Source organism: Punica granatum, chromosome 1, assembly GCF_007655135.1.
Source record: "Punica granatum isolate Tunisia-2019 chromosome 1, ASM765513v2, whole genome shotgun sequence".
Classification (NCBI taxonomy): domain Eukaryota; kingdom Viridiplantae; phylum Streptophyta; class Magnoliopsida; order Myrtales; family Lythraceae; genus Punica; species Punica granatum.
The window spans coordinates 6,493,688-6,517,222 of NC_045127.1; the positions used below are offsets into that span (position 1 = coordinate 6,493,688).

At 42.4% G+C, this 23,535-nt stretch overlaps 3 protein-coding genes and 2 pseudogenes across 7 annotated transcripts; 4 read left to right on the plus strand and 1 right to left on the minus strand.

Annotated features, from left to right (window-relative positions):
* The first annotated feature begins 3,304 nt into the window (after window positions 1-3,304).
* LOC116187148 (F-box protein FBW2) lies at window positions 3,305-6,415 on the plus strand. Of its 5 annotated transcripts, none has more exons than XM_031515783.1 (4): window positions 3,329-3,460; window positions 3,695-3,818; window positions 4,423-4,742; window positions 5,479-6,415. In XM_031515783.1, the coding sequence occupies exons 3-4, from the start codon at window positions 4,423-4,425 to the stop codon at window positions 6,149-6,151; spliced, it is 993 nt and encodes a 330-aa protein (XP_031371643.1). In that variant the 5' UTR covers window positions 3,329-3,460; window positions 3,695-3,818; the 3' UTR covers window positions 6,152-6,415. The 5 variants fall into 5 exon arrangements, with proteins under 5 accessions (XP_031371610.1, XP_031371643.1, XP_031371635.1 ...); XM_031515759.1 differs by having other exon boundaries at window positions 3,359-3,523; XM_031515750.1 differs by lacking the exon at window positions 3,695-3,818 and having other exon boundaries at window positions 3,305-3,460.
* A 4,520-nt stretch (window positions 6,416-10,935) lies between these two features.
* LOC116192575 (phospho-2-dehydro-3-deoxyheptonate aldolase 1, chloroplastic-like) lies at window positions 10,936-14,371 on the plus strand. Its single transcript, XM_031521157.1, has 5 exons — window positions 10,936-11,518; window positions 11,882-12,159; window positions 12,681-12,957; window positions 13,049-13,294; window positions 13,908-14,371. The coding sequence occupies exons 1-5, from the start codon at window positions 11,000-11,002 to the stop codon at window positions 14,163-14,165; spliced, it is 1,578 nt and encodes a 525-aa protein (XP_031377017.1). The 5' UTR covers window positions 10,936-10,999; the 3' UTR covers window positions 14,166-14,371.
* Window positions 14,372-14,513: 142 nt separating this feature from the next.
* LOC116202476 lies at window positions 14,514-16,492 on the plus strand (annotated as a pseudogene).
* A 380-nt stretch (window positions 16,493-16,872) lies between these two features.
* Window positions 16,873-18,545, minus strand: LOC116192391 (annotated as a pseudogene).
* A 689-nt stretch (window positions 18,546-19,234) lies between these two features.
* On the plus strand, window positions 19,235-22,648 carry LOC116196000 (probable leucine-rich repeat receptor-like protein kinase At1g35710). Its single transcript, XM_031525495.1, has 2 exons — window positions 19,235-21,837; window positions 21,951-22,648. Exons 1-2 carry the CDS (start codon window positions 19,467-19,469, stop codon window positions 22,328-22,330), a joined length of 2,751 nt encoding a protein of 916 aa, XP_031381355.1. The 5' UTR covers window positions 19,235-19,466; the 3' UTR covers window positions 22,331-22,648.
* Window positions 22,649-23,535: the final 887 nt, after the last annotated feature.

Below are 23,535 nucleotides of genomic sequence, written 5' to 3' on the forward strand. Positions count from 1 at the left end.
CTGGTTTTGGGTACCTATATGCAATACACGGAATCGAAATCGGTTTTCACCGATTCTATATTTTTAATATTTCGGACCCTATTCTATTTTCAATACGAGTTACTCGGATTCTACTCTAACGGGTAAATTCCGACCGATTTCGGATATACTCGATATCCGTACGCACCCCTAGTTTTCCTAATTTTCAAATTGTGTTGTGAATTTGTCAAACTTGTACATTTTTTCCTTCCGACGCTTAAACAATGATTCACCCTTCGTCAAGTAAGATAGCGAGAAATGATCGGACTACGACTTTCTAATTCACCCCAAAAGAGATAATGAGAAGTGATCGTTCAAAATTCATATAGGGAAAAATAATCATTTATTTCTTTTTCTTTTTGGGTAAAGTGCATTAATCTTCCTTGAGTTTTAAAAAAATGACACTTCACTGTTGTTCTTTTTCATTATGCATTGTATTAAGAGAGATCGGATTCATGGATTAATTGCGTCAAGTACATTCCATAAGGTATTAATGGTCCGTTTGGATTCAGGATTAAAGTTACAAAACTTTAACTTTGATTTTGATTGTGAAAAAGGACAAATGAGATGGGATTATAAATTTGACTTGGGAAATGTGTGTTTTTGTTGTGTAGTGTGTTGAGTTAAAGTTAAAGTTAAAATTTTTGACTTAGAAAATGTGTGTTTTTATTGTGTAGTGTGTTGAGTTAAAGTTAAAGTTAAAATTAAAAAATTTTAACTTACAATCCAAACAGACCCCACACTCACTCTTTTTACCAAAAAAAAAAAGAAGAAAAAGGACAATTTCAATTATTTTTTACTTTTCTTGTCTTAAATCTTATTATTGTTAGTTTTTTCCTCAATTTTCAAGCTTTTGCTATTTTATTCTGAACATCGCATTATCAACAATTTTAACAAAAAAATATTGTCTCGTTTAAAATAAAATAAAGCATATAAATAAATAAAAGAGACAGAAACGGGGAGGGGCATGGGGCATCCTTGCCAGTGCTCCACCACCCCCCCCCGGGCAGAGGAGACCTTCGTCGGAGGGGCTGCCGGTGGGAAAGCCCCACCCATTGACATCTCATTGTAGTGAGATCACAATGGGTTAGCACGTGCGGGCGTTCCGACCATATTGGCGACCTTTGTGACAGAGGTTGTGGCTGGCATGCCCACCACCCCTCTCCTATTTCTTTTTCTTAAGTTAGTTGTATTTAATTTTATTTGTTTTATTTTAATTTGAACTTCAAGAAAATGTTACTTTATTAAAAATTGCCGTCCAGGACCAAACTAGTCAAAAAAAGCGAAAGGGCGAGGCAATACTGACAAAAGAAAAAGATTTAGGACGAAAAATAATATGAAATGTTGAAGATTAAGACTATCTTTTATATACATGATGGCGTCGAATTTCCGCCCTATAACTTTCTTATGATGTACCTACCAAAATAACTCTCTTTCAATAAAACAAGTGACTCTCGGTACTATAAGTTCGCAAAATAACCTAGCGCAATTTACATATCGAGGTTCAGTGCCTCGGATCACCTCAACCTTCGTTGGGGTCTATTTCCTCCAAAGGCCTCACCAAAAGTTGTTATAGTGGATGATGAGTCGCCGGATCATCCAGAGCTAGTTCAAAACGCTCAAGGTGCATAACTTCTCTTAAATATTTGTCTTCCAAATTTGTGTGGTCTGCAATGCTAGTCGATCAAATGCCATAGTCCACGAGGTCTGTTATGGCTAAACCGTACATGGGCAAATAAGTTCGAATATCGTAAATTAACATCCTTTTACATAGAGACAAAAGGAGATTGCTACGAAGGCTTGGAGATCAAGAACAAGACCAAATAACGATTGAGTGAATAGGCAATTTGATCACCGAGATTGGTGTGTTACATTAATTGGGTTCCTAACTTTCTTTTTTACATTAATTTAGTTCCTTAATTTAGATCATTGACACATCAATTGAGTCCCTCGGTTTGCGTAAACACATCAATTTAGTGCTTAAGTTTATAAATTTACATTAATTGGGTAATATGTCACATCAGATAGTTTCTTCTTACTGAAAGTACATAAATAGATTCTTTTTAATACACTAATTAGGTCATTTCGTTATGACAGTATTAAGTGAGGACTATATTATATCCTTTAGGTCCTTCATTTTTTTCCTTTTTTTTTACGTTTTTGATATAATTAAAAAAAAAGAGTAGGGGAGCTCCGATCGGGGGCTCCCACGTCGAGCTCCCCCAAACGAGGTTGTCGAAGGGTCTTGGACCCGCCGGTCGACCTCGTCTAGGGCGGAGGTGATGTGGAGCCCCCGATCGGGGCTCTCTTACTTTTTTAAAAAAATCTATTAAAAAAGAAAAAAGAAAAAAGAAAAAGAAAAAAGAAAATGGTAAAAAGAAAATGAAGGATCTAAAATGTAGCATGATCCTCACTTAATACCTAATTAATATATCAAAAATAATTTTTTTTATGTATTTTCAATAAAAAAAAAGAACTATCTAATATGATAGAGGATAGATCGATACAAATTTATAAACTCAAGTACTAAATTGATGAGTTTATGCAATCTAAGGGACCTACTTGATATGTTAAGAATTCAATTAACGTAACTTTTAAATTTAAGGGATTAAATTAATGTTAAAAAAATAAAAAATTCAATTGACGTAACACACTAATAGCAGGATCAAATTGCCAATTCACTAAAGGAGGATTCTGAGCGTTGGATCCGGCGGTCAACATCAGATCTGACATTTAGGGTTCTCTTTCATTTCACCTTCAAATGGACGGAGACTTTGTAACTTGAAACTTTTGTTTGCTTTCGTCCCTTTTTTTTTTTCACTTTAACCCCCCGAAGTCTGTCGCCTCTCCCCATTAACTGCCCCTTACTTACTTACTTACTTACTTACAGCGCCTTTCACTTTCCCAAGAGAAAACTTGAAAAGTAAGATTGACAATTTAACACCGCACATGAAGTGTACCGTACGCTACCTGCGTGCGGCACGTTAACCACGCCACACCCCGGTAAAAATTTGACAGTTCTTGAGTGTCCCCGTTGAACCGCTTCCCCTCTCTCCACCTCATTGTAAAACTCGTCAAACCGGACCGACACATCGCGCGAACGAAGCTAGAGTATGGAACGACTGTTGTAGATTGATGAAGTGGATGAAAAGGTGAAGTGCATTATTGTCCGGTTGGTGTAACTTTGTAAAAGTTATGAACTCGAAGTTACCTTTTCCTCTCTCTCTCTCTCTCTCTTTTTTTTTTTTGGAACTGTTGGCTCGGGGGATTGTCTTGTTTCTTGTTTGTTGGTGGTTGCCCAGAGGCTTTTATTAGTAGGTCTAGGTGGGCAGATAACATCCTTTGCTCCTGTGGCCTCTCTCTGCTTTTGCTGCATTCTCCTCTCTCTTTCTCTCTCTCTCACTCTCTCAACTTTCTCTCTGCATCTGTGGCGGAAAAACCGGTGAGTCCTTTTGCCAATATCCAAAGCGAAAGCCTCCTCGGAAAATCTCACTTCTCTTCTTGGGTACTTGCTTGTTATATATCCTCTTCTTTTTTTTTTTTTTTCCATGTTCTTCGGTTGGGTTCGTTTCTCCAACACTTATCGAGCTTTAATTTTCGAGGAGATGGAACTGATATGGTGCTGATGCTGAATTCTGTTTCTGGGCTCCTCTGTTCCTCCCTTCCCCGTTTCCAGCTGGGGAGGAGCTTCTGCTTTCTTGATCTTGCTTTAGGACCCGAAAGTCCAGAGATTGCTCCTTCGCCCTCCTTTTCTTCTGTTTCCTCAGCTGCAGAAACCTCGAGATCCATGCAATGAAGAGGTGTTGGAATCCGACCGAGTTTTTCCTTCAATTTATGTGTTGGATTTGCCCCAAGTTCTTGTTTCTTTCTTGGGAGATTTGGTTTCTTGATCTGATAATAAGCCTGTGCTCAGTGTTCAGCCATTTTTGGGGTTGCGGGATTGGTTCTTGGAACCGCGTTTTTTCCATTGATTTGGTCTCAAGTTCAAATTTTCAGCTCTCCCGTGTTCGTTTAGTTTGCTTAGATGCCGTAAAGTTTTGATTTTTATCCAATTTTCCCTGCACCAATCTTGGCTTCATCGTCTCCGTTTTGCTATGTCTCGGAGTTGATTGTACTCTCTGGTAAATTCTTGACCCAGGTGTATAGAATGAAAACAAAGCATGAATTTTTCCGAAGAAATTCTTCCATTTCTTTTTAATTTTGAGTAAATGTTAATTTTCTTGGCAAGTTCATACTCCGATTTTGGGTTGAAACCCTAGTCCTTACCTGGTATCTGGTCTTGGTTGCATCTCCGACTTGATTGCTTCTATCCGATGTCAGAATGAAACATGAATATCTCTGAACATTCTGTTCGTACCTTTTCCTTATTTGGTTTTGGAACTTCCCTGTCGGGTTTTCGAGCAGATGGAAGAAGAGGCGAACGGAAATTTTCGGCGCTGGGACGAGTTGATTCCTGATGCGCTCGCGCTAATCTTCAGGAACCTCTCCCTCCACGAGATACTGACAGTCGTCCCTGGAGTGTGCAAATTGTGGGCGAAAGCCGTGGCAGGGCCCTACTGCTGGCAAGAGATAAACATTGAGGATTGGAGCAGCAGGTGCCATCCCGATCACATAGACCGTATGCTTGAGATGCTGGTAAGGAGGAGCGGCGGGTCCATCCGGAAACTTAATGTCTCTGGCCTCGGTCTAAAGGACAAGGGCATCTTCTCCTTCATTGCTGAACAGTAAGCAAGAATTTGTGGATTACTTCCACATTACATTTCTCGGTTTAGTTTGCTAGGTCCTAATTGTACTATACTAACAGATGGTGCTAGTGTTTTGCGTCAATTTTGTGTAGAGTTGGTCTTTCGAAAATGGTTCAGTTCAGTTTTGTTCTGTTCTGCTGTAATGGTTTGAGATCTGTTCGAATTTTATTTAACTTGGTTCGTGTGTTATCCTGCTCTGTGCTGTACTTTCCTGTTTGTACACCTGTAATTTGGTCGTATGGAGCATTGTCCTCCATTCTAACGTCATATGTGAAATTCAATTTGCTATTTAGAATGGATGCAGTAACACAATGTAGAGGGGAAAAGGATTCTTTGCGATTGAGACTCGATGCCTTTAATGATTGAGATTGAACGATGTTTCACTGAAATGGTTTGGAAAAAGTTAGTTGTTTGAATTACAAGTAGTTAATAGTTGTCTGCATAGTATAGATTTTGAATTTTTTTTTTCCTTTTTCAAACTGATCGCTTTGGATGTGCACTTAAGGTGAGATGAATGCAGCGGTAGTTCAGGCTCACTGCCCTTTTGTACAGTCAGTTCCATAATGTCAATGAACCTGAAATTTGATGCCGGAGATAACGGTTATTGAAACATATCCTAGATATATCTTTGCATCATCAGAGTTGTAGAAATATCGTAATGGAAACTAAGACTGTATATTTTGGTTGAATTCATTTTTGTGCATTGATATTGCAGTGCCGGTTCCCTCCAAACACTGCGATTGCCCCGGAGTGAAATCACCGACTTAGTGGTGGAGCAGATAGCTTGGAGGCTCTCAGCGTTAACATTCCTGGACCTTAGCTACTGCAACAAGATGGGGGCCCGGGCCTTGGCTATAATCGGAAAGAACTGCAAGTCGCTATCAGTCCTTTGCAGAAATATGCCCCCGATAAATTCATTAAGAAAATCCTCGCCAGATGATGAAGCCCATGCAATTGCCTCCACAATGCCGAGGCTCAAGCACCTTGAGATCGCCTACCAACTTATCACCGTTGAAAGCCTCCGGGAGATCCTCGCAAGCTGCCCCGACCTCGAGTTCCTGGACCTAAGAGGGTGCTGGAATGTGGGGCTGGGGCCCCAGTTCTTCAAGGAGAGGTACCCAAAACTGACTGTCCTGGGACCAGTGGTAGTGGATAGGTACGATGAGAGGAACGACTATGACTGGGAGGAGTGCTCTGACTTCTCAGACGCTTCTGAGTACTTGGCCTGGGAGTTTGTGGCCGGGGAGGTCGGGGATTACTACGATGATGACGACGGGAGCTTCGATGAGATGTGGGACGATGAAGGCAGGCTTGAGGAGCTCGAGCTCAGGTTCTACGAAGGGATCGACGCTGATGCGGCGCTTTATGGTTGGCCTCGTTCTCCCTGAAAAAACCTCATCTCCTTTCCGGTTATTTCTTTTCATGCCGTTCAAGTAGAATGCTGTTCGGGTTGGGTTTTCTTCTTCTCGTCTTTTTTCATCTTCCTGGCATTAGTATGCAATATGCATGTGATATGATATGATGTTGCATGTTGTGGGTCTTTATCGATGTAAATGTCGTTTGTTGTTCCGGTGAACTAGTTTGTATGTTCCTTGAACAATTATTAATATTGGGTAGAAGAAAATATAAAATAGCCCGTGTGCCTTTGATTACTTCCTGATTTCCAATTATTAATTTATCATTTCGGGTGACCGAAGTACATTGGAGATGTCGATGATTTGCTTGAGGATACGACCTCATGTTATGTTCGATACAAGCTGTCTGAAAATGGAAATGCAAACTGCAATGCGACCCAAACATACGATATATTAAGATTTTACTTCTGTACGTGTAATCTGTAGACGACGGCAAATGTGACTCGACCGACCAACCCAGGTAGTAAGATTCTATTCGGTCTCGTGTGCCACCTTCTCCTATGTGAGAAGGCATCGATTCTGCATCGAATTCTTATTTGAATCTCCTAGGAATGTATATAGAAAATGTTTGTCCTGTAGATTTGGTACTGTTAGACGGCCTAAGTAAAATCACATGATTATATGGGATTTAATGACTTCGGATCTTGTAATTAGGGCAATTGTTTTAGGGAGATTTTTTTTATAGAAACGCGTGTTAGAACACTCAGATAACTCCAACCTGAAAATAAGTGCAGCACGTGCGCGGGAAAGACAAAAACGATTTTCTGCATTTTATTTTTCAAAAAAAAAGAATATCTGTCGATATTTCTTTTAGGAATTTTTTTGCTTTTATTTTCATGTTTATTAAGTTTTATTATCTTATCTTATGTCTTATTAAACTATTATTTAATTAAATATTTGATTCAATAAAAGTAGAAATGCCCCTTATTTTAAGTTTTTAATATGATACAATTTATTCATGTGCTGAGGAATTGTCATTACGCGAGGCAGGCATGGATTAGTTTTGGTTCCGGCCACTTTTGTTCCTTCTTTTTCCGAATAATATCTCCATGATTGGCATGGAAAGGAATTCAATTATAATCTCCTCAAAAATTGACTAACCGTATGATTATCGATGAAAATTTTGAATTTAAGTTTTGGGTGCATATTTTTTTAAAGTTATATATTAGTCAATTTTTAGATGAGACTAATCCCTCACTTTCGACGTCATTACGAAAGATATTTTTGGATCGCTCGCTTTAATTTTCTCGAATCGAATAGTTGGATGGTTGCATTATTAGTGGGCCAACAACCCCAAAACCCTTTTTCATCATTGGAAATGTCCATTTTTCTCTTTCGCTTTGTCCTTCGTCTTTCCAGTTCTTGTTGATGAATATATGTGGTCCCCTCTCCCATTCCCATGCTCATCGCTCACATGTTTCATTGAAAGGACTTCGTATAGATATACAGGAAGTATAGACTTGGTCTCACTCTTTAGCCCGATCCCACGATGTCACGATTTCAACTTTGTATGAGTATTGGCTCATTAACTTATGTCCATGAAACCAAATTGGAGGGAATATCAATCGAGTCGAGAACTAACGTTTGCCTTTTCTAAGTATACGAGGGGCAAAGAACATGTACATGATAAGCAACGCAAAGCCAGAGCCAGAGAGGATTGCCCAAAATCCAGAAGGGGACCCAGCTCTTGTCTTGATCGTCTGATCCGATCAAGATCAACAGAGGTCCAGCTTTGTGAAATGACATTTGTACGATCACCGCACAGGAAGATTCCCCATGCCCCCTTCTCTAGTCTCTACCCCTTTTGTCCTCCGTCTCCCTTAAAAGTTTATATTCTTCAAATTAAATACACAACAAATTCAGAATGCTCAAGTTAATTAATCAAAGTTACTGAACACAAAATATTTGGATGATCGGAAGCCGAAGTCGGCACAGAAGTAGGTGATTTCCGACTCGAATTGCTTAGTTGCTGATGAATATTAATGCCATGTTGCAGTAGTAATCCTCATATTTGAAGTTGTAGAAGATGCAGAAAATATGCCCCGCGGAGAAAAAGCACACAAGGATGCAAATTTTTCGATCTCAGCGAAAAAAAAAAAAAGAGAGTGATTTTTCTAAATTTTGTGTAGAAATTATATGCAGATTAAAAGCACTTACTTCTTCAAATAACTTCTTTTGTTTTTGCTCCCCTTCCGGTTTCTTGTTTAATGGAAAAATAGAGGAGGGATCTTCGACAAAATTAAGGATGTTTTGAGCTGGGCCCATCAGTAAAGTTAGGGCCTGAGGGGGGCCGGCACAGAGTATGGACCAGAGGTAAAGTTGGTTCCAACGGGCCAAATTTTGTTTGGGCTAACATTTGGGTGAAAAGAAAATGGTTTTTTTTTTTCAATGGGCAGAAAAAGAAATTGTATGTATCAATACAAAATGGATACTCTTCCATCGATCATAATTCTTACAACGTTGGGCTGAAATTCATCCATTGATTGATGATTGAACGAATGCATATATGTTGTAGAAATGGTATTGTAATTTTATGAATATAAATTAGTTATTAGCTAGCTAGTTCCTACCTGCGAAAGCAGGTGAGTCCACGACTACCATAACCCCTAGGGGGGGTTTGATTTGGTGGCAAGGGAGAGTGTCCCGAGTTTGAAATTCCTTCTAGTTACCCTGTACGGTTTCGGGCGGATTACCCTGTATTGTAGTAGATTGGCATCCATGAAATTAGACGGGCGAAACCTCACGTCATTAAAAAAAAAAAAAATGAGGCCCACGACTACTATTGCAAACCAGACACGTGTGAGTCAAGCAGTGAGGCAATTTGCATGCGGAGGGATATGATGTGGCGAGCGGGCTACATGGTGAGGTATGTGCGGTTGTAGAGTAGGGTCGGTGCGTCTACAATTTTGTGGTCCAAAGGGAGGACTAATGTGTTTGTGGGGACCAAAATATAGAGCACCAAGTTGCGCATGCTAAGCTACAAGGAGAATCGTGCAACACTAGAATGTCATGCACCCTAAACATAACACGACACGAATAAAAACATGAGCTATGAATCATATTCAGGTTTATATGTATATAGATATCTTCTATTCTACAATAGAAATTCGTAAAATATAGGAGCCACTGGCCAATAAAAGAAAGCACTAGCCCGCCTATTGCTCATTTTTGATGACTTGCATGGCTTATCTCGTACATCCGTTATATCATGTAATTATATAATAACTCAACCGAGATATATTCATGCAGAATGCGATATTACTACAGGTAACATTGATTACAACTACCCCCTTAATATTATGAATGTAATGAATTATAGGACATTGAGAAAAATGGAAGTAGCGCAATGACACTAGTCATCGCATAGTAATCAAGTAATTTCGGTGATTTCTGTGGCGGAATCATACATGTCTTTTTATTAGTCATTAAAATTATTATTTTATTACATTAAATTCATGAGCATTTCAAGTAATTGAAAATAAATTATAGGATATTTTCTTGTAACTTTTTGGGACGCGGAGCCGTGCCACACGTTTTTGGCTTCTTCGTCACTATTTAGCACGTAAGCGACGGTCGGTACGTGAGGCGAACATTTAAAATAATAAATCCAAATGACATTATCAGATTTTGTCGCTCTTGGTTTTGGCCCGACATCTCGGACCTTGTTGGACTTCTTCCCCTTCTTTAGGGGATGGAGTATATATTTACCACAACACCCTTATCCTGCCTGCTCCCTCCCTCCTACTAGAAGTCATCGAAGGTCCGAGGTAAGATTTTACTGTTAACTAGACGATGGAATAAGCTTACAAATGATTTTAAAATATTCACGATTAATAAAAGTTCGCCTATAAAGAATTTTTTTATACCTATTTATAAGGAAGTTGTCACAATTTATATTTAGTTGAGGTTTATTTCTTATTAATTCTATTTGGATTAAACCTTTTTTTCCCTCATATATAGGTTTGATAAACTCCTACAAAATAGTTAGTCGAATATTTTTGTGATTTCAATAAAAAATTAAATTTTCGTAGTTCGTAAGATATGAAAGGTTGTACTTTATTTTTATGTGAAAATGCTAAGAATGTGTATAAATAAAAATTATTTTTAAATTTTAATCTTAAGATTAGAATATATGACTTTTCATTCTCGATAACTCAAACGTCTTTAAATTTCACGAATGATGTGGCTCAATGATACTACGTCATTTCTCTCATAGTGATTAGTGCGAATTTCAAGAGTTACTCAACCATAAAATACCTACGTTCTATGTGACATTATATGATGTTCTATTCTGACTTTTATAATTATATATAGATTCATCTCAAGGTTAAGAGAGGATATTTTCGCTTATTTCATCAGCGGTTCGAGTTAGCCAGCATAGGAGCTTACCAGTCCAATTTCATGTGTCGTACTATGCTTTTTATGAACTCAATGTATTGAAATATTCTTATAGTTAGATGACTAACCATCAATCTATTTGACTAAATTTCTATCTTGAGCTCTCGATTCGATAGCTATCCCTCCATGACGAAACTTCTAAGTCCAAAACAACCCGACTAGACCGAACAAACATCTCATGACATAATTTTTTGCAAGACAATGCTCGTCATCTCTTGGGTGCACATTAATGACAGTATCATATGGAAGATTATACCATGTGGCCATATATGAAATTTACAAATTACCATTATATGATTTATTTCCCAAAATGCCCCCGTCCCTCCCGCGAAATTCGGTTTACAAAATCTTCCGCCGGGACCTCTGCAATCGCCCCTTCAATCTCTTGGCGCTCTCTCTCTCTCTTTCTCTCTCTCTCATTTTATGCTTTCGCGCCCCATTCAGGAGAGGGTTGGGAGATCAACAATGGCGATTCCCAGCGGCAGCGCCGCCGCCGTCATTCCCACCAAATCCTTGCCCTCCTCTCGGGGCCCCCAATCCCTCTTCCCCTCCAGGACCAAACCCAGCAGGACCGCCCCTTCTCTCCGCCCCATCTCCGCCGCCGTGACGGCCCTGCCGCCGCCGGGGAGGACAGAGAAGTGGGCTCCCGACAGCTGGAAGACGAAGGAGGCCTTGCAGCTTCCCCAGTACCCGAATCAGGAGGAGCTGCAGACGGTGCTGGAGACCCTCGGGTCGTTCCCACCTCTCGTGTTTGCCGGCGAGGCTCGGAGCTTGGAGGAGCGGCTGGCGGAGGCCGCCATGGGGAACGCATTCCTCTTGCAGGGTGGGGACTGCGCGGAGAGCTTCAAGGAGTTCAATGCCAACAACATCAGGGACACTTTCAGAATCCTTCTGCAGATGAGCGTGGTCATGATGTTTGGTGGTCAGATGCCTGTCATAAAGGTCTGAACTTTGCCTTTAATTTCTCCTCCTCCTCCTCCTCCTTGACTGTTTGGGTTTTCCATGAATGAGAAGTATCGAGATTGTGCGAATCATCTGTCCACTAGCATAGAAAATATTAAACTTTCCCACACATTCAAAGTTGATTGAATCTGCAAATGCTGGGGTGCCATGTCGAACCTGGACGTTTGAGCTTCGATAATTAAACTCCGCAAGCGGCTGGAATTGGGATTCAATATGAGAAAGATCTCTGCAGTGACAGTTTATCGCTGTCTGAAAGCTTACAATTTTAGGCTAAATGTTATTTTGGAATTTTTGGGAAGGGCAATTCTTGGGCATTTTGCGACTCTTCTTTGTTGGGTATAGGTGGGGAGGATGGCAGGTCAGTTTGCGAAGCCAAGATCGGAGCCCTTTGAGGAGAAGAACGGCGTGAAGCTCCCGAGCTACCGAGGTGACAATGTGAATGGCGACGCCTTTGAAGAGAAGTTGAGAATTCCTGATCCAGAGAGGATGATTAGGGCCTACTGTCAATCTGCTGCTACTTTGAATCTCCTCAGGGCTTTCGCAACTGGTGGGTATGCTGCTATGCAGAGGGTCTCCGAGTGGAATTTGGACTTCGCAGAGCACAGCGAGCAGGGAGACAGGTATACCCATTAGATTTGGTTCCCCCAGTTCTTGTACTTTTCCGATATAATGCAGAAGAATTTGTTGGTGATGAGTAAAATCTAAAATGTAATCCAAGAGTTTTTGCGATGCATAAGGTACTTTAGGTCAGAGGCCATTGCTATGGCCTCCTTTACGCATTTGTGTCTCTCCACTGTGAAGAAATTCTTTTGATTTTTTTGTGCCCTGTATGGTTTGGTTGCTTAGTGCATAGGTGACGACGTACATTGCCGGAACATTTTGGTCTCCATTAATATGACACCAAGCTGCTCCTTCTTTCTAGTTACCGGTTCAGTTTTGCTTGAGATATTTTCAAAGATTCTTCTGGACTGTTAAATCTTCTCAGTCTTCTAGGCTGTTTAAGCTGATACCAGGCCTGGTTATGAGTCCAATTAATGTGTCTGAAATTCTTGAGGCTGCAGGTCATTTGTCTATTTTTCTGAAGATCCTCTTCTTTTTGTTTCACATATCATGCTGACTCGTGCTTTTGGTGCAATTATAGGTACCAGGAGCTGGCTCATCGGGTTGATGAGGCCCTCGGGTTTATGGCTGCTGCTGGGCTCCCACTGGACCATCCAATCATGACATCTACCGAGTTCTGGACTTCTCATGAGTGTTTGCTCTTGCATTACGAGCAGTCACTCACTAGAATGGACTCAACCTCCGGCCTCTATTATGACTGCTCTGCCCATATGCTGTGGGTTGGAGAACGCACAAGGCAGCTTGATGGGGCCCATGTTGAGTTCGTAAGAGGATTAGCCAATCCCCTCGGAATCAAGGTTGATTTTGGATTACTTCAACAAATTTGATGAATTGAATTTCAAAAATTGACCGTGTTCCAACTATTATATATGGATATTTGTGTTTTAGGTGAGTGATAAGATGGACCCAACCGAGCTGGTCAAGCTTATCGAGATATTGAATCCTCAGAACAAGCCTGGGAGAATAACTATAATTACAAGAATGGGAGCAGAGAACATGAGAGTTAAACTCCCCCATCTGATTAGAGCAGTACGCAGAGCCGGGCAAATCGTCACATGGATCAGTGATCCTATGCATGGAAACACCATAAAGGCTCCATGCGGCCTCAAAACCCGTCCATTTGATGCCATCAGGGTACCTATTCTATTCTTTAATCTTACTTTATATTTTTCTTTGAGGAACATGGACTTAAAGGAGATGGAATTTAAATAAGGGTGTAGGATTAAGGAACAGGACATGAATATAGATACAAGAACATATACAATCCCAACAGATGAAAACCCAGGTCATAGAAATAGCATGGGGATCGGCATCTTGGTTAATTCATTAGGATGTTTTGGAAGTGGAGCCATAGACCTGAAGAGTTTATCATCCGTGGACACTCTATACACACGCACACACACACATATATATATGGTTCACAAATTAAGTTCATTAAAAATTATTAGCTCTATTGATTGGTAAGTCATATGATGGCTATGTTAATGGGTTTAGTTGGTTAGAAAGGGACAACTAAAACAGTTATTGCAAAGTTCTAACCCAGACCTTGTCTTAAGCAATCCATCTTTGACCTGGCCTAGTCACAACAGCTGGTTGTCTGATCTTATGCTGATTGTTATGGTAAACACACGAATCAATAGTTGTATTTTTTCGGTCCCATGGATCTTGTTTAGAGAAGGTCCAGGCTAGATAATCCACAGACTCTAACTTGACAGTATTTTGCCCTGCATCTACATTTGGTTGTCAGGCGGAGGTGAAGGCATTCTTTGATGTGCACGAGCAAGAGGGGAGCCACCCAGGAGGGGTCCACCTGGAGATGACGGGGCAGAATGTGACAGAGTGCATCGGCGGGTCACGCACGGTGACGTTCGACGACCTGAGTTCACGCTACCACACCCACTGTGACCCAAGACTTAATGCATCCCAGTCCCTGGAGCTCGCCTTCATCATAGCTGAGCGCCTGAGGAAGCGAAGGATCAGCTCTCAGCAGCCTCTCGCTCTCTAAAGTCCCTGCGGTAAAGGGGAGATGTATCTAAAAGAAGCTTCTCTAGTTAGTTTATCTAAGCTATATCTTAATGTAATGCGATCCGGATCGTCTATACTGCTAGTGTATCGAATGATCTGAAAATCTCCTAGGGAGTAGAGACACATGCAAGTGTGTGACCTTATTGATCAGTTTAATGAATTTTGGGTGGCGTTCTGCTTTTTCAATGAGGCCGTGTCATTTAGATTAGAACAAGGTTGACTCGAGAATCATAACGTTTTATTCTCTCGCTTTGCTGAATCGAAGCTCGAGTGAATCTCGGTTCAACTGTATAAAACATAATGGATGGTCTTTCAAACATTCAGTAGTGGCTGTCGCTATTTTGTTGAAAAAGCCGCAGGCCCCTCGATAGCTAGTGGGGTGACCTTTTGTTCATCTTGTTTTCTTCCCCATTTCTTAAATTATTGGTGGCAGAAAAGAAACGCGTTAATTCATCTCGTGTATCTTTAATTAGGAAAAGGCTCACAATTGGTATAAGAATCAAGTACGAGCCAGTTTTTGCATTCCGCATCGCATATCTCTTCTAGCTAGTCACAAGACGGACTTTTCACATAAAGGTCTGGAGAGGGACTCCTAATATGCAAGTCCTAAAAACACAATGTCGACCCTCTTTCCAGAGATACCGTGTTTCTACGAGCGAAAGACTTGTAACGTGAACCGAAAGCTTCAGAATCCCAACAAGTGCATTTGGGAGGGGCACGTACGGCCAACTAACGTGAATCAAAATTGCCGTTTTTGCTTGAACAGAAGAAATGAAAACTTTTGACATGCAGCGGTTAAGGGTCTCAATTGAAGTAATTTCATCTCCAGTAGCTAATTCTTTGTGATGAGCCGTAGAAGTAGGAGGCGAAGCCCCAGAGATCCATTGCAAGGGCCATCCCCTTCTCAGCAGTGAAATTTTCGCGCAGGAACACTACGGCAAACACCTGCTGCATTGGTACGAGGAGAGATGTAACCAATCCTCCAAGCAGAGACGTGGAGCAGAAGATGATCCCGATGCTCCATAATCACCTTTCGGGAAGCATACCGGCAAGCATCGGACCCATGTCCTATCTCCAGAATATTTCACTGGCCAATAATGAAATTAGCGGTGCCATTCCTCCGGAGCTCGGGTATTGCATGAGCCTGCAGCACCTCAACTTAGGTGGTAATAAGCTGACGCAGAGTGTTCCAGTGGAAATTAGCAGACTTAACAATCTTCAACTTCTTGATCTCAGTCGAAACTCACCGAGCAAATTTCCACTTGTAACACGTTGGCAATGGCGGAGCTTGGTAACACTAAATCTCTCCCACAACATGCTGTCTGGGTCGATCACGGACATGAATGATCTAATCATATCCGGGCCTTCATTAAGATCCATCGATTTATCCTACAATCGGTTGGAAGGCCCTGTATCTGACACTATCGCACAAATAGGTGGATTCAAGGCGTTGCGAAATAATGCAGGCTTGTGTGGTCATATTCCGGGTCTTCCACCCTGTACAACGGTATACAATGATGACAACAAAAGGCAAAACAGAATCTCGGAAGTGACTATTGTATGCATCGGGCTGCTAGTTATTCTGTATGGAATCATGTATTGGCTCAACAACAGGAAAGGAAACAAAGAGAGTACTGTGCTGACAAGCAATGAATTTTTGTTGGCAATATGGAGCAATGACGGGAGAATTGCATACCAGAAGATTATAGCTGCGGTCGAGGGCTTCGACAGCAAGTACTGCATCAGCGCTGGGGCATATGCTAGCGTCTACAAGGCGGAACTGGCAATGGAACGTGTTGTCGCTGTGAAGAAACTTCATGCAGGACGTGACAATGAGAGTGAGACAGCTATGGGTTCTGCTCGACCCCGAGGCACTCTTTCCTGGTCTACGAGTTCCTGGGATCAGGGAGCCTGCAAGGCTTACTGACTGATGATGATGATGCGGCGGGTTTCAGGTGGCTCGAGCGGGTGAACATCGTGAAGGGCATTGCAAACGCTTTGTGCTACCTGCACCATGAGTGCTCCCCTCCGATACTTCACTGAGATGTGTCAAGCAAAAATGTGCTGCTGGATGACTAGTACGAAGCCTGCGTGTCGGACTTTGGCACTGCCAGGTTTCTGAAACCCGATTCCTCAAACTGGACTACATTCGTTGGAACATTTGGATACGCAGCTCCAGGTGGGTTCAATCGACTTTATTCCTCTTCAATTTTCTTCATTCTGATTCTAAATAAAAAAAAGAAAAAAGTCTTATGCAACCTGTTTTGTGACCTCTCTCATATATATCCGGATCGTCTATACTGCTAGTGTGTCGTATGATCTGAAAATCTCCTAGGGAGTAGGGACACATACAGGAGTGTGACCTTTTTGATCAGTTTAATGAATTTTGGGTGGCGTTCTGCTTTTTCAATGAGGCTGTGTCATTTAGATTAGAACAAAGGTGACTCGAGAATAATAACGTTTTATTCTTTCGCTTTGCTGAATCGAAGCTCGAGTGGATCGCGGCGGTTTAGATAAAAGGAAAGGGCATTAGCTCAACAAAGAGTATGCCTGTCATTATCTTTAGATCATGGAATCTCGGCTCAACTGTATTTTGATGATAAAGCCGCAGGCCCTTCGATCGCAAGTGGGGTGACGTTTTGTTCATCTTGCTTTCTTCGCTCTTTCTTAAATTATTGGTGGCAGAAAAGAAACGCGTTAATTCATCTCATGTATCTTTGATTAGGAAAAGGCTCAGAATTGGCATAAGAATCAATTATGAGCCAGTTTTTGCATACTGCATCGCACCGAGTCTTATCTCTTCCGGGCTAGTCACAAGGCGGACTTTTCACATAAAGGTCTGGCGAGGGACTCCTGATATGCAAGTCCTAAAAACACGATGTTGGTCCCCTTTCCAGAGATACCGCGTTTCTACAGGCCAAAGACTTGTAGCGTGAACCAAAAGCTTCAGAATCCCAACACATGCATTTGGGAGGGGCACGTACAGACCAACTAATGCGAATTAAAATTGCCATTTTTGCTTGAACAGAAGATATAAAAAACTTTTGACATGCATCAGTTAAGGGTCTCAATTGAAGTAATTTCATCTCCAGTGTCTAATTCTTTGTAATGAGGCGGGGCAAGCTCCTCCTCCTTCTTCTCCCGGCCGGTCCTGAACTCTCCGTAGAAGTAGGAGGCGAAGCCCCAGAGACACATTGCGAGGGCCATCCCCTTCTCGGCAGTGAAGTTCTCGCGCAGGAACACTACGGCGAACACCTGCTGCATTGGTACGAGGAGAGATGTAACCAATCCTCCAAGCAGAGACGTGAAGCAGAAGATGATCCTGATGCTCCCCATTATCAGGAACTGCATTGCCACTCCCACTAGCACCACCACCGCGTAGTACTTCCCAGGACTGAGCCCAAAGTCCACTCTGCTTCCATTGGTATTGCCTTGAAAAAGAGGAAAACATTGCATCGGGATGTGATATGGATATTAGCAAAACGACTAGGACATGAGAAGTGATGTTTAATGGATCCACCGTTGGCGGCCCACCTGGAAATCCTTGTTGATCACCATGGGAATGGTGCAGAAGATTGTGGCGAACATCGATATCAAGAACTGGACCTTCATAACCATGTCGAATGACACAGCCACACCAGCGAGTAGGTGCGTGTACTCCGGTGCAGGCATGATGAACCCATGGAGCGCTGCTGCTGTCACAGTCATGAAGAATCCCAATACGTACTTGCTGTTAGACACTCCCTTGGGCGGTCCCCATTCATGTTGAACCCCAGGATTAGGGACCCGAAGGTCATGAGCATGACTGCGTTCACGGAGTAGTGGGTGAACCTGTCACCAGGTCATCACGATCGTATATATGAATTCTTGCTTTTACTTTCAGATAGTTGACAGTGACACTCAGAAAATATTTGAACCAAACCTGTGCCTGACGACCAGAAAGGCGAAGACCGCTGTGAAGGCCAGCTGGGTGGAACCGAGGAGGGATGAGATGGAGATGGGGAGGTACAATAGCCCGAATGAGTATAGGTAGCCGTCGAGGCTGAGGAGGAGCCCGAGGCCCACGCTAGCCAGGACTAGTTGACGATTAATAAGCACACACGGGGCATGCGCCTGGGACTGGTTGGGACACCTGACACGTGGTAGCATGTGGGAGAAGGCGATTGGGATGAGAAGCATCGGGAAGCCTGCTGTGAGGAGGCACGCATTGAACCATTTGCGCCTCCCACCATGGAGGTAGTATACATGAAAGATCAGCGGGCCGCAGACCTGGCCCACTGACATCAGCGAGCAGTTGAACAGTACGAGGATGATGCTGTTTATTTGGTCCTTCCTGATCATCATCTTCCCCTGCTGCTGCTCTCTGCGTCCATTATCAGCCGTTTCTTGTGCAGCCTCCTCCATGGCGCTGCTGCAAGTCTGGGCGTGACCGAGAGGACAGTGGGTTAAGTCTATCTGGGTTTCGGAGTTTAATCATCCTGTCATGTGCAACACCATTAATAAATACACGTATATGCATCCATTACGATCTTGGGAGATCCCACCAGTAAAAGGATCCATGACCTCAGGAGACATTTTAGTATGAATAATAATCTATATAGCCACTATGATAATGGCCACTTTCATCTAACTGCTTATTAACGACGACAAGAAGGAACCCGTCATTTATGCTTACGGCAGATTTGTTCTGCATTCATCTGCCCCATCTAATCTGGTCTGCTGTTCTTTCGAAGCAGATCGAGATATAGTTCTTCGGCGGCTTTTGTGGGGTCGCAATTCTGTCACTGCTCATGTTAACGTAAGTGATTATTCTTCTTTGGAGCAAAGCCTTTAGTTGATCATGTTAATGCTGCATCGAGGTCGGTTTCCTAACCCATCTAATACGGTCATTTCACCGATTTCATGTCGAAATGAATCTCCTTCCATCTACAAAAAACGTATGTAAGTTAGCAAAGACTGACCTAGTCATCGTGGACCTTTTGACACGGAACGTATGTAAGTTAGCTAGAAACATCTACCGAAAGATTTTGCATGTGACTGATAGTCATAATTGTTTCTCTTTGTAATAATGGCTTTATCAGAAATCTGTTTTTACTAGGAATGCAGAGGAACTCCGCAGGAAACAAAAAGGAACGGCGAGGAGGAAGATGCTCATTGACTTGGAATGGTCAGTCAATTTCACTCCCGGACAAAGTTTCCCCAGCCTTATTAAAGCAATGGTCTCTTTCCTCCGGAAACTCGAACCATTCTCTAGTTTCCTTTGATAATATTACACTCAGGAATGGCAGCTCCTCTGAAGAAACTACTCGCTGCATTAGTGCGCTTCCCGTTCGTCTTCCTTGTACTTTTGGTAGGATCACCTAATAACAGTCCTGCTACAGGCAAAACTTCCTTTGTTGGTGCCGTTCATAGCGGAGATAACCGAGATATGGCAATAGGGAAGGAAGCAGAGGCACTTCTTAGATGGAAGTCCAGTCTTGACAGTCGAAGTCGCCCTGTTCTATCCTCCTGGAATACAAGCATCCCTGCTTGCCACTGGACGGGAATCTCATGTGGTGGGCCCTACAGCACTGGCAGCATCGTCGTCCTGAACCTGGCAGAATTATCCTTGAAAGGTACCCTCCACAATCTCGACTTTTCTTCGTTACCCAAATTAGTCTCTCTTGATCTCTCCCGTAACATGCTGTTTGGGACCATTCCCTCAAATATCGGTAACCTTTCCCATCTCCGTTACCTCGACTTGTCCCAAAATTACCTTTCCGGAAGCATACCAGCGAGCATTGGACAGATGTCCTCTCTCTTGGAAATTTCACTGGCCAATAATGAACTGAACGGCACCATTCCTCCTGAGCTCGGGCAGTGCTTACTCCTGCGTCACCTCGACTTAAGTTGTAATAAGCTGACGCAGGGTATTCCAGTGGAATTTAGCAGACTTGACAATCTTCAACTTCTTGACCTCAGCCGAAACTCACTGAGCAAATTGCCACTTATATCCCTTCGGCGATGGTGGAGATTAGTAACACTAAATCTCTCCCAGAACGTGCTGTTTGGGACCATCCCCTCAAATATCGGTAACCTTTCGCATCTCCGTTACCTCGACTTGTCCAATAATCACCTTTCCGGAAGCATACCGGCAAGCATCGGACAGATGTCCTCTCTCCTGAATATTTCACTGGCCAATAATGAACTGAACGGCACCGTTCCTCCAGAGCTCGGGGATTGCATGAGCCTGCAGCACCTCGACTTAAGTTGTAATAAGTTGTCACAGAGTATTCCAGAGGATATCAGCAAACTCGACAATCTTCAACTTCTAAACCTCTCCCAGAACATGCTGTTTGGGACCATCCCCTCCAATATCGGTAGCCTTTTCAAGTTATATCACCTTGACTTGTCCCATAATTACCTTTCTGGAAGCATACGGGCGAGCATCGGACAGATGTCCCATCTCCTGAGTATTTCACTGGCCAATAATGAACTTACGGGTGCCATTCCTCCAGGGCTCAGGCTTTGCGCGAACCTGCAGTACCTCAACTTAAGTGGTAATATGCTGACGCTGAGTATTCCAGGGGAATTTAGCGGACTTGACGATCTTCAACTTCTTGACCTCAGTCGAAACTCATTGAGCGGATATATAAGTGACACTCTCTGGAAATTGCGGAGTTTAAAAATACTAGATCTATCCCACAACATGCTCTCTGGGTCGATCATGTGCACGAACGTTGATCAGATAAAATCTCCATTGAGTTCCATCGATTTATCCTACAATCGGTTGGAAGGCCTGCTACCTCTCTGCATCCCACTTCGATTGGATGGGATTATAGTGTTTTCACATAATGCAGGCTTGTGTTGTGATATTGCGGGGTTTGCGCCGTGTAAACAGGCGCCCTGTCCAACGATAGACAATGATCACAAGAAGTGGCGAAACAGAGAGTCGGTAACGACAAACATGATTGTAGTTATACCCGTGCTCATTCTTCTGTCTATGGCTTTTGGAATTGTGTATTGGCTTAAAAACAGGAAAGGAAGCAAAGAGAGTGCTATACTAACAAGCAATGAATTTTTGTTGGCAATATGGAGCTACGACGGGAGAATTGCGTACCGGAAGATCATAGCTGCGGTCGAGGACTTCGACAGCAAGTACTGCATCAGCGCCGGGGCATATGCGAGCGTCTACAAGGCGGAACTGGCAACGGACCGTGTTGTCGCCGTGAAGAAACTTCATGCAGGACATGACGATGAGAGCGAGACGGCTACTCACAAGGCGTTCAAGAGCGAGATCCGCACTCTCACGGAGGTGAGGCACCGTAACATCGTGAAATTCTACGGGTTCTGCTCGACCCCGAGGCACTCTTTCCTGGTATACGAGTTCCTGGGATCAGGGAGCCTGCAGGGCTTACTGACTGATGATGATGATGCGGCGGGTTTCGGGTGGCTCGAGCGGGTGAACATCGTGAAGGGCATTGCAAACGCTTTGTGCTACCTGCACCACGAGTGCTCCCCTCCGATACTTCACCGAGATGTGTCAAGCAAAAATGTGCTGCTGGATGACGAGTACGAAGCCCGCCTGTCGGACTTTGGCACTGCCAGGTTTCTGAAACCCGATTCCTCAAACTGGACTACATTTGTTGGAACATTTGGATACGCAGCTCCAGGTGGGTTCAGTCAACTTTAGGCCTCTTCAATTTTCTTCATTCAGATTCTAAATAAAAAAAGAAAAAAGAAATCTTATGCAACCTGTTTTGTGATTTCTCTCTTATATATCCAGAGCTCGCATACACAATGAACGTGAATGAGAAGTGCGATGTCTACAGTTTTGGAGTTCTAACTTTGGAGACGATCATGGGAAGACATCCAGCGGATCTCATCTCATCCATCTCTTTCAGTCCGTCTGCATCATCCTCAACTGATCTTCTTAGGCTGAAAGATGTCTTAGATCCGCGAATTCCATCCCCAAGAAATGAAGCCGCATCGGAAGTTATCTTCGTAGTAAAGGTAGCGTTCTCATGCTTGAGCTACCGACCAGAGTTCCGGCCTACCATGAAACAGATATCTCAAGGTCTATCTGCTCGGAGATTATCTCTGCAAGGTTCACCCGAAGAGACGGAACTTGGAGAATTGGCGGATTTGAGAAGCTTGTGTCCCTGAATTTCGAACTTCATCCAGAACACCAGTATCAGTTGGATTACATTAGAATGTTGGTGGCTTCTTTCACATATTTTTAGGAACTATTTTGTATTCATAGTACACGAGGATTCTGATCAATTCGGATGAAATAATTCATCTGGGAATGGGAAGATGACATATATTCTTTGTACGCTTTATTTTGCAAAAAAAGACAGTCTCCCTCCCTCGAGGATTCTAGTCATAAAAAAAAAAAAACATAAACTAGATGAGTACCCCGCTCATTGCGTGGACGCTACAGTCAATTAAATATCATCAAGATTAAGTATATTATTTTAAAATATTCTTTCCGTGAATATCGAATTAATTATGTTGTAATATGCGATCATAATATTTTTTTAGTTGCTATATAAATAATAAGACATAATTCTACATTTGGATCTCTAACGTACCGTAAGCTTGTATTTGGTAAATATTTTTTCAAGGAAATTACTATTGTAATTATTCTAAACATTCTAAAATGCATACTTATTTTATTTATATTTAAATGTAAGAATAAATATTTTTTAAGATTTTCAAATATGATGTAATTAAAAGGAAATAAGAATGGCAATTCAAAAAAGAAAAGTGCAGTATTGTTACTTATATCGATTTGACAGAGCTAATCCACTACCATATGGCTCTTTACACTGGAGTTATTAACAGTGTAAAATCATTTTCTATCGAGCCACGGTTGGTGTCAATGCTCTATGTGAAAGTATCCTGATTTGTTTGCTCGAGGTTAGCCTTAAGGTCGATCCTTTAGTTAATCCTGCATCCGACAGATCCTACCCGCATCTAATCCGGTCATTTTACTGACTTTCAAGTCAATACTTAAATTTCCTTTCCATCTACAAATGTAGGCCCCTTCCAACTTCGATGTCAATCACCCTCGCATACGAAGACTCACCCAGTCTTTACAGACCAACTTCCCATACGATAAGTTAGCCAGGGCGCCACTGTCATGGGAGTAGAGTGGTGTCCCGGTTTTGCCCCTCGATCGGGAGTGGGGTGACCTTTTGTGCATCTTGTTTTCTTTACTATTTCTTGAATTAATGGTGGCAGAAAAAGAAACGCATTAATTTCATCTCGTGTATCTTTGATTAGGAAAAGGCTCACAATTGGTATGAGAATCAATTACGAGCCAGTTTTTGCATACTCTATCTCTTCTGGGCTAGTCACAAGGCGGA